The sequence below is a fragment of the Frieseomelitta varia genome, unplaced genomic scaffold, assembly GCF_011392965.1.
Source record: "Frieseomelitta varia isolate USP_RPSP 00005682 unplaced genomic scaffold, Fvar_1.2 scaffold_834, whole genome shotgun sequence".
NCBI lineage: Eukaryota > Metazoa > Arthropoda > Insecta > Hymenoptera > Apidae > Frieseomelitta > Frieseomelitta varia.
In genome coordinates, this window is record NW_025110628.1 from 528,260 (window position 1) to 548,205 (window position 19,946).

At 39.0% G+C, this 19,946-nt stretch overlaps 1 protein-coding gene across 4 annotated transcripts in view; it reads left to right on the plus strand.

The window, feature by feature from the left end:
- Nucleotides 1–15,060, plus strand: part of LOC122536419 (ral guanine nucleotide dissociation stimulator-like) — a 47,322-nt gene extending 32,262 nt beyond the window's left edge. For all 4 annotated transcript variants that reach the window (XM_043668781.1, XM_043668784.1, XM_043668782.1 and 1 more), the window contains 5 exons: nt 9,362–9,466; nt 10,598–11,027; nt 11,616–12,238; nt 12,529–12,843; nt 12,934–15,060. In XM_043668781.1, coding sequence (XP_043524716.1) covers nt 9,362–9,466; nt 10,598–11,027; nt 11,616–12,238; nt 12,529–12,843; nt 12,934–13,578 — 2,118 coding nt within the window. In that variant the 3' untranslated portion in view covers nt 13,579–15,060. The remainder of the gene's footprint in view (nt 1–9,361; nt 9,467–10,597; nt 11,028–11,615; nt 12,239–12,528; nt 12,844–12,933) is intronic.
- Nucleotides 15,061–19,946: the final 4,886 nt, after the last annotated feature.

Below are 19,946 nucleotides of genomic sequence, written 5' to 3' on the forward strand. Positions count from 1 at the left end.
TCACCTTATAAACTCCAAATTCATCGAACTGGGCTATACAGGTATTTTTCCGTAAATTTTTCTACAAAACAAACGAAGCACGATCGGAATAAGTATGATAATTTATTTACTAAGTGAGAGGCGATTTTAGAGAGGCTTTAGAGAAAATGATAAATTTGCTTTCGTTACACGCGTGATCTATGGATCACGGCAGATCTGAGAATTATTAACAGAGAAAACGGCTAACGGCTCTTTATCTAAATTTAACAAATTACAATTCACACGTACGCAGTCGTCATCGGGCAGCTCGATAGCTCGAAAGCGAGTTATCAACACAGTTAACACGTTCATCGTGCTATACATGTATCCTTCGAATCTGATGAAGAAAGAATGGGCAAGCAGGCTGAGAATCATTGACCCTGACTTCCCTTTTAAGTTTCGGCAGCGTTAACACGTTTTAGGCGCATTGTGTCTTCCATTGAGGTGGCTGTTTGAAAGGTACACACAGCGAGTGGCTTTTGTGACGATCATCGACAAAGCTTTGCTTGATCAACGCTCGTTCTTTGAACTTCCGCCGCGTCTTCGCACCCGCGCGACGTTTCTTCTTTTTTCTTTCCACTCGGTGCAACTCTTTTTTTCTTTTTCCCGCTCGATCGCTCGTGTCGTCTCCTCGAATGACAATGACATCATTCCCTTCGAACTGGCCGTTTATCTTTTCGATGAATTAAAACTGTGGAAAGCACGAGTTGCGAGTTGCCATTGTTATCGAAAGGAAGTCCGTGAATTATGCGATTAATCAGCTACTCCTGAGGTGTAAATCGGATGTTTCGATTGGATCGAGGGTAAAATTAGGTCAGACGAGTTATTTTAAATCTGTGCTGTACAAGTGCTGTGTGGCGCAACAGTTTTAGGCTGAACGAGAAGGTTTTTGTGAATTGACGCAATGACACCTAAGATGGAATCTGTTGCACTATTAGGTTGTCGATTTTCGTGCAAATCTATATTCTTAAGTATAAATTGAAGATGTGAGTTGCGCATCGACAAGTGCACGTACATTGAAATAATATTCAAACACTCGTAAATATTCCATCTTTTATAAATACATTGTGTAAAGCATTTTGAGAGTGACATTGTTAATTATTGTAATTGTTATTGGCCAGTTTTTAAAGAAACCTGCGCAAGTGCATATTTCAAAGAAATAAAAATAAAAAAAAAAAATTTTAACGTTCGATTATCCACCATTTTACCCTACTGGGACCGATGGTTGAACACTAACTTTCACTAAGTACGCATTTACAACAAATATCTTGTAATTCCTATACGCGTTCGTAGATCGCTTTCCAATATCGAAGAATAAAGTTTCAGATCATTTTGTACGTAATCATTTGCTGTGGTGATCGTTCGAGCGCCTTTCGTAAGTGGATTCCTACCTCTCAACAATTTTATCAAAATATTTACCGATTTGTATGATCAGTCGCCATTACGGAACCACCGTTGGAAAATTTCTGCGATATGCTGTACGCACGAGTCAAAAATAAAGTAACCACGGGCGAAAGTAAAAACGCGCGGAATTCCGCGGCCTGCGGGATGATTCTGTGACTCGTGACGATAATACAGGGTGTAACGTGCGCGCAGAAACACCGTAGGATTAGATCATCGCGTAGATTTATCTAATAGGCTTTGGAAAATCGTTGCTCGGAGCGTTGCGAAACCGTTTAACGGAATGACTGTTATCTACTCTCGGTCATGGTTCTGTCTCTCTCTCTCTTTGGATCCGTTCCTTTTATTGCACTGCAGGTTTTCTAATACCCATTGCTAATAATTATAGATCTTATTTATAGCGTTAGAACGTTCCTTCGCGATTCCTTCAGATCGCAGATTACGTTTATTGGTAGCTTGCTTCCAAACTAGATTGAATCTTTACGCACACGTTGTGTCTGCTCCCCCTTTCGTCGTTATTTCTTGTGTTTTTTCGAGCGTTACATCTTATGGACATTTATGGTGATTACAAGGAGTGAGATAAGCGTGCAGACGCTTGCTTCGATGATCATTGCCAGAGGCTGGCGGGGAAGTAGATTTTTAAAATAGACAAATGAGACTTTAAGACAGAATTTAATAAGTACTGCTACTTCTTTTAAATAGGATTTACTCGAGGAAATAGTATTTCAAATATATATTTGAATACTAACTCATACTATCGCGAAATAAATATTTTATTGTAAGACAGTAGTACTTCAATTAATTTTTATTTGAAATAATAGTGTTGCAAGCAAGCAGATTCGAAATTTCACACTGCAATAGATTTTTCTCGACACACGAGGCTTTTGTTTTAGTGATAAACAATTGAAAATTCTTAAAGAAAATAATTTCTGTATATTATTTTATTATATTATTTTATATTTTTATTATATTATATATATAATATTTATAATTATATATTTATAATAATATAATATAATAATATTTATAATTATAATTATATATTTCTGTATATTATTTTATTATATTATAATATATTTTTATTATATTATATTATTTTATAATAACTCATTTTATTTGCTTCAAATAAAACACATTCAGAAATATAATTTGCAAGAAATATTTACCCGCGTGTGCAAACGTGATTTTAAGAAATTTTTCTTGCGTTCGAATGTAAATAGTATTCGCTCGTGATTTAAGTATTAAATGAAACAATACTTTCAAATAGTTTGCTTATGGAAATATTTCAGTATTTTTTCTTATACTAATTCAAATTTCCCCCTACCTTGAATATTGCCTAAAAATACTACGTGTTCTTTTTTATTTTATATCTTCATAAACTTTGAGTATATTTGATTTTTTGTTTCCTATACTCGATTTAGTTAAGCAGTCCTTCAGTATTTGTATCATTTTCCAACTACGTAAGATATACGTATCTGTAAGATCATTCAAAGTTAAAGTTAAGGAGTTTCACGCTGGAGGATCTGAATCTTTACTTATTGCAAATGCGCTTTCCAAGCGAACTATACTTTCTATCTATTAATTATAGCACACGTTACCCTTCTACAATCATTTAATAACATTTCTCTTTTAACCTCTTGCGCTGGAATGACGTGCCACGCACGACGAGAATTTTTTTGTTCCAAAAACTGTAATATTTTCTCAATTTCAATTATATCTAAGTAAAACGAAATAGGCAAAATAAATAATAAATCTATTACTTCTCAATAATTTCTAGCCAGTGATATCATATCACCGACGAGTTCAAAGGAAAACGACGAATTATTGTATACGGTTTGGTCACTCGTTATGGTCCGCAATCAGTTGCCAGCGCGACTGGCTAATATTCTCAAGAAATTAAATATTAAATTATTAATATTATATTAAATATTAAATTATAATATTATATTAAATATTAAATTATAATATTAAATATTAAATTATGAATATCAAATTTCCCAATAACCGATTAATTCCAACAATCGATCTCTGCTACGTGTGAAAGGTAAAATTATGTACTTGAATTCCATTTATTCGTTTACGTTCAAACGTGAACGATTCGCAGATTCGAAGAAACTCGAGACGGGGATCCTTGCGTCAGTTAAAGTGACGCGATCGCAGCGTGCCATTTCACAGAATCTAATTTGACTGATCGATGGCAAAACCGTCACGATGGTGTGCGGTGATACTGTCTGGCTGGAAATATTCCGCGGGTTTCCCGAATCGTGACTTCGACGTCGATGTTTGCGCGAGCTGGAAGTTAGAGGCAGAGGTTAGCATTGCGATATACTCGGCGTGGATTTCCATGTATCGATCGCTCCACGGACCATTCCTTCCCCCCTCGCCGTAGTAATCCGATGTTAAGCTTTTTATAGGCCGACGTGGAATAATAGAGAAGCTGGTAGTTTGTACACACGTCGCTTTTGGTACCGTCTTAGCACTGTCGGTTCACTTTTCCACGTGACACGAGGCACGAACGATGTCCTTTGTCGCGAGTGAAATCGAAAGGTACGAGTTGAACGGACTGAGCGAGATCGTTCAATATTTCGCACGTCGTTGATTAGGTCTGTTACAGTTCGTTTTCTTGACGAATGGTTTGGTGGTAATTCAAAAGACAGTGACTTTTCGATGAAAAAATTTTTCTCACTTATACTTTTTCTTCGGTGATTCTTCTTTCCTAAATTGGTGCAACACGTCACCAACGAAAGGTAGATTTGCGTTACGAATTAGCTATCATCTTGATGATATCCTCTAAATGATAGTATTTAGGTATTTTAGTATTAAACAGCTAGACGTAAATATATATTGCACAAGATTTCACTTAGAATAAAGCGTAGCATGCAACGTTCCACGGATATCAAAACCGTGAAAGGAGCGTAACATTCATTACAAACATTAAGAGTAAAAGCTCAAAATTCAGTGACTCGAATATCTTAAAAGTGAAGAAAAATAAACGTAACAACTTGTTCTAACGAATAAATATATCGCTTATACTGCAATTTAATTGCATTAAATATTTAATGCGACTTATGATTTACATGTTTAAAAATCAAACTTACAATTGCGATAGTCTTGTCCCTCAGAAAAAATGTTTCGTTCAAGAAGTGAAAAGATGGCTCCAAATTTTTGAGCATTGCTAGTCTTGCCAAAGCATCCAAGCCATATGATCATTTGGAAATCACAAGGAAAAGCAACAATGAAACATATTTTTTACGATTGTTGAACGGTAGTTGCACCGAAATGATTGATGTCTTCGGATTCGACACAGAGGCAGGAGGTTTCTACGCGATGGAATTCTTTGACAAACAATGGAGAGTTGACGTGTTCGAAGGAGCCACGTCTCCAAGGACGCGGGGGTATAAGGACCTTAAGTCACGCTCGGGTTCTCACTGTAGGCCTCTAATTGCCAGTTCGTTCCGGAGAGTAAGCCGCCTTTTTCCACCGGAGTTTACTTCTGGCTAGGTTCTGCAACAATACTCGTCATCATCGAGAAACGCCAGCCAGTTTTCTTCGGAACCGTGACCAATTGCGGCCCGCCGTTTCTATCGTCATTCTTTACTGGTATCAGGAGAGCATTTTGTCATCCAGCTGGATTCCCGTGTCTTGGAAAAGTATTTGCGTTCAGGTCTTTAATTGACGCTGGAGTATAAGTTTTGGAAGAGCTCGGGGACCTAAATACCATGTTTTGGGAATTATTTAGCTTCTTCAGTTGCAGAAAATTGATTCACTCGACAGTGAAGAAACGTATCGAAGAGAAACCAAATGGTAGTTGTTATTACGCTAAATGTGAACGAAGATAATTTTTCGAAGAATTTTTCCCTGAATAGGGAATAGAGAAATAAAAATGTGGACATGAAAAGATAAAAAAATGGAAATATAAGATTATAGGATATGAAAACATAAGAATGTAGAATATAAAATATAAGAAATGTAAGAATCATATAAATATAAAGATAAAGGTAAGAAAAGGAATACAAGAACCATATAAATATAATAAATATAATAAAAATATAATATATAATAAATATAATAAATATAATAAAAATATAATATATAATAAATATAATAAATATAATAAATATAATAAAAATATAATATATAGTAAATATAATAAATATAATAAAAATATAAAGATGAAGAAAAAAAAATAGAAAATAGAGAAATGACTGGCCGCAGAAAATGCAGAAATTAGATTCTTCAAATTTTCATAAACTCTACCCGTATTCTTTTCATCATTCGTCTACGACAGAAGCCTCCGCGTATAATTAGCAATCGACAGGCAACAGTAGCGCAGCACTACTTTCATTTTTTATGCAGAAACGCTTTCCTTTCGTAGTTCCATCGATCGAGTAACTGTTATGCATCGTGCATGCATGTGCCGGTACATAGTATCGGTGTAGTAAGTTAGTAAATGTTGCATATTACGGGCAGAAATGGCAATGACACGGTTTGTTCTTTTTGCGACTTGTTCTATACGCGACTCCACAAGAGGGGGAGAGAGAGAGACGCGAAAGACGTCGAGGAGGTGGTACGTAGAGATAGAAAGGGAAGCAAGATCTCGTTCGCCGGTATATTCCTCTCGAGAGGATATTGCGATTCTCTTGTTAGTTTGCAGGTGCGTTATCCGACGAAGGCAGCGGATAACTCTGGGATGATGTTCCTAACTGCGAATAAAACAGCGAACGTGTGCTGCGAAACGTGTTGAACCGAGAATCCTATTTTTAGTGGTCTCTGTTCCTTTGAAGATCAGTTTATCACTCCCTGGTGGCTGTTGCCGAGAATGTAATTGCCGACGGATTCCGAGATCTCAGTTTCTTTGTTTGGGAAATTAGTTAACGCGACTGCAACGCAACTCTGACTTGCTTAAACGAGGAGTAACTGTGTCTTAAAGTTGGAACGAGAATTACGGATATATTTTGGTAAATCTGTTTTTTAAATTTATTGTTTAGAAAACGATAATAATCTATTTTAATATGAATCTCATAACTTTTCTCAAGAACAGAATATTTTGAAATTTAAGATTATTCGATTGAACAACATACTGTGCATGATTTCTGCTTATATTGTCACGGCGTGAAAAATTTGCTTCGTAGTATGTGACTTTTTTCAGCGATAAATCATGCATAGACAAAGGGACTTGTACGAAATATAAAATACCTCGTTATTGATTCTTCGAACGTTTGAAATTCCAGTGGTTTCATACTCGAGATATTTTCAAGTTCGTAAATCCTCCTGAATTCGGTCAATCGCGAGGAGAAACTCCAGTCACAGAGGATCGTGAGGCTTCGAATACTTGGGAATCCTAGTGTTCTCGAGGATCAAATGGTTTCGATCGGGTATAAAGTTCGTACGCTTTGGAACTTCTGACTTTTGGAGGATTGCGCGACTTCTTTGGAACACACGAGTACAGATAAAAATACGGCGGGAAGAACTACATACATATGTCAATAGCAATCGAGTTTCTGATGCGATATTATCGATTCGTGAAAATTGTCCCTCTGATTCTTTTTAACTTGGGCTTTTGATCATATCCTCCAAGTTTTAAGTTAATATCCAAATGTTTGTGAAATGTTAATAAGAAATATTAATTATGACGTTAATTCTACAATTATAATCATAATTTCATACACATTTAATTTCCTCCTTACAACATGTTAGATATTATGAATAATGATTATGAAACGCTCAAACATGATGAACTGACGTGTATGACAAAGTACAGGGAAATAGTTAATTTAATTTATTACCAACGTAACTACTCAAAATCAACCTGCTTGAATTCTTGTCTGTGTTCACGCATGTAACGTTGACCAGTGTAAACAAGGCTTTTAAACCCACGAATGAAACCAGACTGCGCCGGATGTGTATGCAAATTAATTTGTATATTTTCTATATTTCTCGCTTGTTACACCTACACGTAAACACGAAAATCTAAAATTCCCAACAGTTGCGAACAACCACAAACAAACGTATGCAACAAGAAAGACAGAGAGAAGAATTCATCGGAAATCATTGCACTTCCTTTTCGTCGTAAATAACTGTCTCGACTTATGGAAATTACTGAACCTGCGAGCGGGCACACGTCCGCAATTAAAGCCCCTTAAACACCAATTAAGAATCGAGCCTCCCTTACTCCTCTGTGCGTAATTTACGGTAGCTGGATCGCGAGGAAAACACCCGGATAAGGATCTAGCTACGACTTGCCATCGTTCCGTGTTCATCGTTTCGCGATGGTCCCCGGAAGTGAGTCGCGCAGACAGAACGTGGCGTGTTTATTTGTCGTGAAATCTATTCGCGTTTGCATGGGGCTCTGCTCCCCCGTGGTCGCGTTTCTGCTACGTTTCCTTTTGTTCGTACGGGGTCTCTCCGCGTCGGGAAGAGGAAACAAGGGTTCCGGCTGGTTTTCCAGCCTGCACCGCTGTTAAAAATCAGAGCCGCTCGTTTATAACCTCTCGTAATTACCGTGCCATTGCTTGAGAATTTTCGAACAGCTGGCTGAAAATAGGTGGAAGGGGTTCGCGCGATGAAATAAATCTACGGGAGGCTATTTAACAGATAGAAATACTAACAGCAGAATTTCTTTTTTTTTTTTTCGGTATTTATCTCAAGTATTTTTATTCGATTTTGGACGAAATGAATTTGTATTTAATATCACATTATTCGTCTCGATTATTAGTAAATTTTCTTGGGATAGATATTTTATTGTACAAGTAAGTAATAAATAAAGAGTAACTGGCCTCTGGCAGTTTGATTTAATGCACGTTTGTTCAATCTTGGCATGCTTTATTTTCAAACGAATCGAAAGACTTTATTTGCTCTGTAGTCGAATCGTCAAGAAGGATATTTAAATGAAGTCTTTCACTTCGTAAAGCACTACGTCGATCGAAATTTCAACAATCGAAAATTTAGAGCCGGTGAAATCCGTGTACCTGCGTCAGTAAGAAATTCAAGAAAGAACTCGAACGATGGTTTTGGTCGACTTAATTGGTCGATGCAGTCAGCACCTGGCGAGCGAGAACTCGAACGAGATCCCATCTCAACGAATTCTTGATTCACCTGCTTCGTATTTCTTTTCATTTTCACTCTCTTAACATTGCTTTCTCATCTTCAGCATCGAATCTCGTCTTGATGAAATTTATACAAGGTTCTCGTAAGAATTCAATGCCTTTTTGATTCTCACGATTGCCACATACCTGGTTGTGATGAATCTTACGAGATGAATCTTAAGTATTGTACATTTGATACGAATTCATGAATACGTATGTAAATATTATAATTAGACTGCAGATTCTTATGCAGATTCATAGTTTCTTGAACGTAATCTAGAACAACGGTACCCAGACAGAGGCCAATATTAAATATTATAACAGGCATTGTATTTTACATGATACATTACGTGCGCATTCTTGCACCTCAAGATTCATGTTGCAGCTTCGTAAATTAGCTCAGTTTCGTACTCTCGTGTAAAAATGAGAGAAGATCTCTCGTAATCTCTGTAGATCTTTTGTAATTTGAAACAACGAGGTTAGAAGAGAGAAAGGAAGAGAGAGAGAGATAGAGACGCGATGGTTAGATCGCGAGGATAAAGCGTTTCATCCGGTTAATTCGCGATTCAAGCCGTAAAATGGACGAGCGAGGTCAATTTCAAGCTGGAAGTCAATTATTTCAATAAATCTGCCGAGTGCACGACGTCCATTGATTAGCTCGTCCCTATTTGAGAAATGGTTGCGCATGACAGGTGGTAGCTGGTAAAATTAGCAGCATAAATCATCCCTCGGTGCGGTGCTTTCGCCTCGTGTGGTTTTGTCGTGTATTTCCCTGTCACCGCCTACCGATTTCAGCCACCGAATATCTGGACTTTTCCTTTTGTCTTAATTTTCGCCATTCGCTTCCACTTTTGCAGCCCACGTGGCGTTTATGGGGCGAGGAAAGGGGCGACGGCGTCATATACACGGTGTACCTGAAGAAGGTCCGATATCACAGGCCGACCAGGAGCCTTTCTGCATCGGTGAGTATTTCTTTTTTTTTTTTTTTCCATTCTTACATTTACTTTGAAACTTTCGAAGAGAATACTTTTCAATATTTAAGTTACTTGATTTCCAAATCAGTTTTTCAAGCTCTTCAATTTTTGAATTTACAAACACTTTAATTTGCCAATTTTGCGATACCTCGAACTTATTAATTTCACATTTCTCGAAGCTCCCGAATCAAGAAATAGCTTAGTTTTGAAATTTTCATTTCTTTAATTTCTCAATTTTACATCGTAAACACTCGATTTTTTGAACTTTCCAGCTACTGGAACTTTCAATTACCGAACTCTCTAGTTTCTGAAGCTTTCAATCTCGCGCCCTTTAATTTCCAATCTTTCAAACTCTCGGGTTTTCAAGACTTTTCTTAATGTTAATCCTCCAATTGTAAATATTAAAATAAATCCAATTGATCATAAAAATGAAATATTAAAAATTAATTTTGATCCGTGATATGTAGCTAATCGTCTAAAAACTTTAATTTCTGTAGGAATAATAATTGCAATAATTATTGTTGCTGATGTAAAATATGCACGTGTATCAATATCTTATCCTACAATAAATATATGATGAGCTCAAACAATAAATCCTAAATATCCAATTCCTAATATTAAAATTTTTTTTTCCTTTTTCATTTATAATAATTTGTGACATTAATCCAAATCCTGGTAAACTTCTGGGTGTTCAAAAAACCAAAATAAATGTTATGTGATATAAAATTGAATCTCCATCTCCTATTGGGTCAAAAAAAGATGTATTAAAATTACGATCAAGTAATAATATTGTAATTGCTCCTGCTAATACTGGTAAAGATAAAATGAATAAAATTACAATAATTGATCGTGAAAATAAATTAATATGATCACAATTTAAAGAAAAATTTTTTATCATAAAAATTGTTACAATAAAGTTTAATCCTAAAATTGATGTTATATGAAATTTGAAAAAATTGTAAAATCAATTGAGAAGATTCTTCGAGGTCGTTTCAATTCTCGTCAAGCGTCAGAAACTTCAATTGCAAGTTTCCGAACTTTTCAATCTCTCTCTCTCTCTCTCTCTCTCTCTCTCTCTCTCTCTTCAGACGTGAAATTCTCAAACCGCTTTTTTCACAGGACTCAGACGACGAGATCTCGCATTTAGAATGGGAGACGGTGAGAGTACGTTTTCTGAAAGCGGGTACCGTGCAACGGCTGGTGGAGAGCCTGGCGAACGACGACGGGGAACTCGAGTCGACGTACATCAATGTTTTCTTGGCGACGTATCGTGCATTTACCACGCCGCGAGAAGTGCTGGAGCTATTGTTGGCGAGGTACGACGCCCTCGACGAAGGATCCGGTGCCCTGACAGGTGAACAGCATCGAAAGACTTTGGTTCAAGCTCTTCATGTCTGGCTGGACGCCTATCCCGGCGACTGGAAGTCGCCGCCGAATCATCCTTTGCTCAGTAGACTTCTCGACTTCACGCATCGACGGCTTCCTGGCTCGGAACTCGAGCTCAAGGCAAGGCATCGATTGCATAGGTTTCAGCGTGAAGATCAGATAGGTGAGGGAACTTAATAACATTATATTCTGTATGATTCGAATATATTGTATCGAATGTATTGTACATTATTTATAATATTTTAGAAATTAATAGTCATTCTGAAGTGAAAATATTGAGGGTTGGATAGGGTGGGTTGCTAGTACAAGTTAGATATAGATAAATACTAGTTTGCATGAAATAGTAATCTGCATTTATTATATGTTTTTAAGTCACGAAGTTACTCTCAGACGGCGTTAATAATTTAAATTAAAAATTAAATATATAATCTCAAAATATAAACATATAAACTTTCTTCTCGAGAATTAAAAATGTTACAAGTATAATTATTACATATAATTATTACTTTTTCATTAACATTTTGCTGCTTAAAGCTTGAATGATAATTCTTACGTATCTGTCATATTTTTATGTTCTTTTATGTATCAACAAATGTCTCGTTTCATACATTGATCCTAGCATTACACGTCAGCCGGAAGTTTATAATATGCGCGTATCACATATTTAGTATTCTTCTAGATAAATGCATCTACACAACTCGTCCCTCTGATTCATTGAATGTTATCATCACGAATTATCTTTTTTTCCCAGATTCTTGTATGGTGTACGACAATGGTCGACTACCGCGTGGTTCCCCGGATCCGATTGTTGATCACTGGGCGAACTACAGTTTCCCCGAGGTTCCGCACCGGCATTTCGCCGAGCAGTTGACACGAATGGACGCCGAGGTGTTCAAGAAGCTTATAGCTCATCAATGTCTTGGTGCTGTTTGGTCCAGAAGGGATCGCTCGAGAAGCCACGACGCGGCCACAGTGTTGGCCACTGTGAATCAGTTCAACGCCGTGTCGCTTCGAGTAATATCCACGATACTGATGGACCCGACGACGAAGCCTCAGGAACGTGCGAGGATCCTCGAGACGTGGATCGACATTGCTCAAGAGCTGCGCGTGTTGAAGAATTTCAGTAGCCTGAAGGCTATTGTGTCCGGTCTGCAGAGTAATCCGGTGTACAGGTTGGAGAAGTGTTGGCAGTGCATGCCCAGGGAGAAGCACGAGCTCTTCAGGGAGCTGGAGAGAATCTTCTCGGAGGAAAATAACGCGTGGACGCAGCGAGAGCTTTTAATTAAAGAGGGTACAGCTAAATTTGCGGACACTGCCGGCAGGAGCGATAGACACTTGCAGAAGTTATTTCAAAAGCAAAATACTCACGCGGGAGTAAGTATAATTTCTAATGTACGCTGTATATGCGTGCATAAATATTTGGTCCTAACATCTCAAAATTTAATGGAAACACTTGAAATTGTTTCACTCGAGCATCTATCTTTTATCTGTACTAATTATTGTCAAATATGATTTTTATCAATGTCAAACCAAATATACGATTGCCTGATTGTGAGATAAAATTTAAAGTGTCCAAATACTTATGGGGATATATCTTTCAATTCTTTAATCTTTATCGATCAAGACGTTGACTCTCCAACGATTTACAATCTTTCTTTGTTTAGAATATCAGCTATGGAACGATACCGTACTTGGGAACATTTCTGACGGATCTCACTATGATAGACACCGCGATACCAGACACGATAGCCGAGGGGCTGATCAACTTCGACAAGAGGCGAAAGGAATTCGAGGTTCTCGCTAGAATAAGATTGCTTCAAGGGGCAGCGAACGCGTATAACTTCAGCACGGATCCGTTGTTCGATCGTTGGTTCCATTCCGTGGTGGTGCTCGACGATCGAGAAGCGTACAAGCTCAGCTGTCAAATCGAGCCGCCACCGCCTGGGAACACACTGAGTAACCGCGGCAAGAAGAAGCAGGTCAGCATGCTCTCCCTGATCTCGTTAATACGAACTCGTTCCCGATCACCTGTCCCCCGCGAGAAGCCTGAGCCCAGACTTATCTTGCAGAGTCATCAAGGTCACCGTAAAAACGACTCGATAGCCTCTACGTCGAGCTCGAGTAGCTCCCAGTTTTACTGCGACCTGGATTCTCTGCCGAGCTCGCCGCACAATTCTCTCGATCGGCGTACCTCGCCGTCGCAAATGTCCAGCTCTTCCTCCAGCTCGTCTTTGCCTTCGTTGGACGTGTCGTTGAGCTCCGGCGGAGGAAGCGGAGCGACGAATCAGCACAATCGGCTAATACCGCCAACTGCCATCACCGCCAATGGAAACAGCCCGAATCTCGTCGGCCTGTCCAGTCCGAGTCACTCGCACAAGAGCTCGCCGGATTTTTACATAATCAAGGTCACCATGGAGAGCGACAACGTTGAGACTGAAGGTGTGGTGCTGTACAAGTCTATCATGCTGTCGAACAACGAGAGAACGCCGCAAGTGATACGAAACGCGATGCTCAAGCTGGGGATAGAGGGTAGCCCGGATCAGTACACGCTGGCCCAGGTTCTACCCGATCGCGAGATGGTTCTGCCAAACTCGGCGAATGTTTACTACGCCGTGAATACCGCGCACAATCTGAACTTCATTTTACGACCTAGAAGAGAGCCTAACGACAGCGCCACGGAAAGCCCCAAAAGCAAAACGAGCCACAAGCGGTAGTGTCGAGCGTTGGGAGAATAGAATTATCTCGCGATTGATGTTTCACCATGCTTTACACATCCGGTGAAATAATCACAGCGTTGTTCAGCTGAGAAACATTTAGAGGAGATTTATTTATTCTCCGTTGATTGAGACTCCGAAGAAAGAATCTCACTAGGTTCATGCGATGGTGCATTCATCGTCTTTTCTTTTACATTTTATCCATGACAGTACTAATGTTAGTTATGTCATCCGGTTTCTTCTTTTTTTCTTTCTCTCTCTCTTTTTCTTTTAAATAATAATCGCGAGCGTTAACAGCGATGCACCGAATCGGACACCATACGATGTTCAGTGTTTGTAGTTATCAGTTTTTTTGTTTCTTCTTTCGTCACTCGTCTGTCGCATTCATTTGTGTTAACACGCCGTCACCCGCCTACACGGTACTCGAATATGACATTAGAGCATTATTTGCGTGGATCGCGGACTAAAGTAGTTTTAGGTTATACTTAGCGTGAGTCATTTAGGTCTCTTATCGACGCACACGCGAAACGAACAAAGATGAATAATGAGAGAGAAGTAGTTTGCAAGATGTGCGAATATGGTAGCATTCGCGTGTAGTCACGTGTAATTTATACAAGAAATCCTTGCGGATCCCAAGAGATTACGGCGAAGAAAATTGTGACAAGCGTGTGTAACGAATATCCGCGAGAGAAACATTGTGATTTTGTACATAACTTTAGTTTCGTAATGTGGCTTCGAGCGTAGTCGATCGCCCGCGAGAATCAAGTGGACCCAATGAAACAATTGTCAATTACTTTTTTCTGCATCGCAATCGAAAGTAAAAAAAAAAAAGAAAAAAAAGAGAAAAAAAACGAAAAGAAAAAAAAAGAAATCTAAAATTGTTCAAAAGAAGCATTCGTCCAGTCTGCGACTCATTTTTTTTTTTGTCCCGCATCCATTATAACGATGCGAGGAACAGAGAAATTCAATTCTGTGATATTGGAATTTCTCATTTCGGCTTTGAATTCAATCGCAAGATTAAAAAAAAAAAAAAAAAAAAAAGAAGTAGAAAAACCGAAATCGAGCATACGCATAGGTTTAATGCGAATGAATATCGAATACTCGTTCCAATATCGAAGCTAGAAAGCACATTAGAACATGTGTGAACGTGCGTTGATATATTTTTACAAGGATCTGCATGCGTTTCGTTATAGAAAAGGAAAGGAGCACAGAAAAAAAAAAAAAAAAAAGAAAAGAAACAATAACAGCAAGATTTGTTCACGCCGGACTCGCGAAACGCTCCGCCCGACGTGTTTGGATCGTTGATGTATCGTTTAGCTTAGGCAATTTTGTACTTACCTCTTATCGACCCTAATTTTTCCCAGGAGAACGTCTCTAACTAGCTATATCTGTACGTGTACGCGTCAATTCTTTACTGAAATCCGCGCAAGTTATGTATAATACGAGTCGATAAAAGTGAGAATAGATGGGCCTACAATTTTACTTAGCCTTTTCGTTCTAGGTATAGTACTCTTTATCCAATTTTATTCCACACTAATTCGTTCACTAACCTTCATTTCGCATTTAACCACCTTGTTCTAATTTCTTATTTTAGTATTCCACTGAAGCGAGAACGAACGTGTCTGCAATTTAACTAAGCGCAATGTCATCTTAGGTAATAACACTCTTGTCTTATCCTAAATTCTCTTCCATATGATTTACCTTTGACCTTCACCCTAACTGATCCAATTCACTTTTCTTCTTTCATTATCCTGTAGTAGAAGTTCCTAGAAATTTCACATCTATCCCTATCGTCGATGCTTATCCAGTCGAGAACTAACTTTTACGGCCGCCTGTCTCGAGCAAAGAGAGAGAAAAGATGGTCAGATCGTTACCACCGTACGAGACCGTGGAAAACCACGTCGTGCCGCCTCGCTGATGACTTCCGGTATGCCAGCACATCCGGCACGCGAACCTGTTGATCCCCTTTCGCACCAGGCGAGGGTGCAAGTACCCCAATGCACTGCGGCAGAGTGTGCAGGTAGGTGTTCCACCGTCGCATTTAGCAAAGGAAACAGACGGTAGGGGGTGGAACCGACGCTAATGGTTTCGACAAACGACATACAATCATTCAACGAAGAAGGGAAGGGCGATCCGTTGCCTCCCCTGTCGTCTTTTCCTTCTCTCTGGCACGATCGATGCGATAAGGGCGAGCATCCTCGAGCCGTTAGACACGCGTACATAATATCGCGCCTCGAGTCCGCCAAACTGGCTCAAGGTCACCAGTTTACGTCAGAAATGCCGAACTAGAGGAATTGAACGTGCACGCCGATAGAGGCTTAATTGATCCTGAGTATCAGTTTCTCGCCACGTGTACCGCGTTGCGGTTAATGTAATTATGAGCGAATCACTTGGAACAGTGTGGTGAAAGAGGGTGAGAATTGCTCATACTGCAAATGGTTGACTGGCGTATAAGATTGATTTCAAGTTTGGTGCAGATTTTGATACTGATTAATAGATTGCAGATTTAGGTTTTTATAAGTGTAATTACATGCACGTGTATCGTATTTCTCTAACGTTGGAAAATATCTATCTAAAGTTTGAAGAAAATTACATTTTAATTATACGTTAAGTATCTTTTTAGAACAACAATATAAAAACTTTTTATTTGGTTGGCCTAAAATTAAGGTTAAAAAATTAGATAGGATCAAAGGCTAGGAACTAAATTTTTACATATAACTTGTATTTTATATTTTTCTAAATTATTACATAAATGCATGAAAATCTGCAATCTACTAAGCACGAATCAATGGTCGAGCTAGTATTTAAAATATTTTTTTACGTTCCTTTTTGTTGGTGATATTTTAACTAATTTAATTAATAATTAGTTGTTTTGAATATAATTGAGTCGTGGGCAGACGTAATATAATTTCTCCTTAATAATTTTGAAACTTCCAACAAATTCTTTTGGACTTACGAAGATTTTTACGCCTTTGATATGTTAAATGTGCATTTATTAAAATATAAAAAGGGGTATTTCGTTCGCGAAAGTATGTTTTCTCGTTTGTCGCGCATTGGATATCGCGTCATAGTTTTAATTTAGAGAGTTAATGCCGGAATCGCGTGTCTGACCGTGATCGGTAGTTTCCACTGCGTCGCTGAATTAACAGTGACTGCGTACAAATGGTCGAGTCGCAGGCATCCATTAAACAGAGATATATTTCTGCTTCGTTTTCTTCTTTGCTTTTTTTTTTTCAAATCGTTGAAATTACGAGCAGAGATTTTTTTCCTGGAAAAGAATATAAAAAAGTTCTTTTTGTCGTACGATAATATCTACGTGCCACTGTTTTTATTTGAGAAAATTAAATGATTAGCTTTTTTTTTATTGAAACTGTAGGATGACAAAAATCATTTCAATATACATTTTATTATAATTATTCAGTTACATACGTAGCTGTATGTTAAGCAAAAGTTCTGAGTTAAATCCATTTCGATTTAATAATTCTTCTTACGAGAAACCCAACAATTCGATAAATCATTACATACATTTATATCCAAACAATTCGACAGTCAATATTCAAATCAATTCAGATTATACTGGATTTACACAACAGACATTCCAGAAACATTGTAACAATAAATAGCGCGAAGGTACTCTCTAGCGAAAAACTTCCCAACAACCACTACGTTACCTGTATCAATACCCATCTCAGCGAAAGTATAAAACTTTGTAACCGAAAGTGCACATGTGTCCCCATACTCTCTCTAAACTATCATCGTATAAAATGCCACCTCCGCTACCTCCACCTTCACTAAAAGAGAAAATTTTGCAACGGAAAGTACTCTCTTGCAACACGTAAAACGTCGCCCGTTACGAGTTCACTTTATACACAACCGCGCCGCTTAAAACTATTCGCGACACCCTGCGCCGGTGGCACGGAGCTTGCGCCCTGGTGAATCTTCACGTTCCTTTGCCAGCCCCTAGACGGCAGTGGTGTGTTGGGTTAACGGGTGCACCCCTAGCCCCTCCGAGGCCACCCCCAGCTACCGCGATTGAACCGGTGAACCGGAGTCGAAGCAACCCCCAGCTAAGCCCTCGAGAGGCAGTCGTGAGCTTGGTGTCGAGCTGGGGCGATGCTCGTCGCTCGCGTGTGCTTCGCGTTTGCACCGAGTGCTCGCCATTCTGTGTCGTTACGCGCGTCGTTCGTTCCGTATCGACATCGTCGCGGTCGATCGTCGTCTTCGCCGCCGCCCTCGACGGCATCTTCGTCTCCATCGTCGTCGTCGTCGTCGTCGTCGTTGTTGTCACAGTTCACGTCGTCGTTCCCGAGACTATTGGCGCAACGAGGCCCGACGGTGCAACGACCGTGCGACCATCGGACAGCCGCACGTGAGCACGGCTGTGGATTCAACGCGAGATGAGAAGAAACGTGAGTCTCGAGCACGTCCCCTTGGAATCCGCTGATTCAAGGACAGGAAGCTGCTTCTCGCCAAAGCACGCTTCGCTGTACCAGCGAGATCACAGTGGTCCCCGTGGAGGACCCCTTTCAAGTTTTTTTTTTTTTTTTCTTCTTCAGTCTCTTCTTCGGGAAGAGAGAGAAGCGTCTATAAATTTAGGTTAGGATCGTGTGAAAGTTTGACTTTATCGTCAGTAGATTGCAATGATTTTTGTAGAATTGTAAGGAACGCTGTCAAACTATTTGTTCTTCGAGGTTCTTTAGCTTCTGTTGTGTGCCATTTGGCGGATGAGTATTTTTGGAATAGGCTCTAGAGATTTGTCTATTATTCGGTACCTGTATCTTTCCGTTTGATTTGAGGACGAGTACTCTGAAGATTGTTCTGTTACTCGATGTTGAGTATCGAGCTTATCTTGGATTACACAGATTCGCAAAGGGTCTTGAACGTGTATAGGAGTGTACATATATTTGGCTCGAGAAACTAATGTTCTAGAAACAGAGAAATTTGTGGGAATTAAAATCGTTTAAACCGTAAATCTTTTTAAATCAGTATCTCTCGTAACGATACAATTTTCATCTTTCGGATCATTACATTTAAGAATGTCAACCGTAGAGTTGACCTGGTCCAACTATCGTCAGCTTGAAAATTCCATTTTCCCAAGCAACGTTTCCCCGAAAGCACACGCTATGCAAAAACTTGCATCACGCTGCACGACGAGATCGATAAAACTGGCTGGTGCTTCGAAAATATTTATAAAGCAGATACCCTGTTTTCGTCCACGTTTCGCATAGAAATCTACAAGTGTCCCGCAAAAAGCACGATTACAACTAACCCGTGTAATCGTAGGAAGGGAAAAAAAAAAAAAAAGGGAAGCCAGTTTTATCGGCGCGATAAAAAAATGTTTTGCTGGCGAAAATAGAAAAAAAAAGAAGAAAAAAATAGAGATTCCACTTGTGACGATCACGTGCGTCCCATCGAACACAGTTTTCGCTTGGACGCGCCCGAATGTCGGTGCTCGATTTCGACCTTTGAAAAACTACCCCGCGAGTTTCAACGACATTGCCGTCGCACGTAACGTTGCTATTTTCAGAAAGACCTCCGTGTCTTGCTATCTTCGTCCTGCGTGCTTCTTCGGCGCTGCTCTTTGTCTTCGTCCAGGCCACTTCCGCCTGGCCACGAGTTACTTGTCAGCCTAAAGTCAAGTGGCAGACGTTCACTCGCCTCTGGTCATTCTGCCCGTTTTCTTTTTTTCATGTTTTCTTACATGTTCATCACGTACCGTCCCTATAACATCCACTCGTTTCCCGCTTACATTTTTATACCACTCTCCTCTCGTTACCTGCCTCTACACTCTTTATATCCAACCCCTTCTTTTCACACGACACGCTTACAGCCCAGTTTCGGTCTCAGTTTTATCTTCGGTGATGTGTTTCGTTCTTGATTGTGATTAATAGCCTAGTCCAAATCGTACGATTTATAAAATAGATGCTTTTGCTGGATATATTGTAAGAAGAGTTTTTAGGATCCTATTTCAGAGGGATTTGTATATGGAAGTCTTGATTTTTATTGTTCTTCGAACGGTTAATAGTGTTTTTTGGTTAGCAATGTTAAATCCTGTTTTATATCTGACTGAAATGGCAGATCGTGTGTAGTGTAAAATTCAAACAGTTACATACTGTCTCCAATTAATCATTAAACGTAATAATTAAAGAAATTGTTAATAAAAGCATGTGTTCATGCATCTTCTACATACTTACATTCAAAAATTAATGAATCTTACTTAGGAGCATCATCTCAATGCAAAAAGTGATTTCATGCTTGTCATGCTTTACGTGCTTGTCAAAGAGATGATTAATAATTCATTTAAGAAGCACTAGACATCAGAAGTAAGTAACATTATAATTGTAGAAGTGTCAGAAATGCTTTTACCA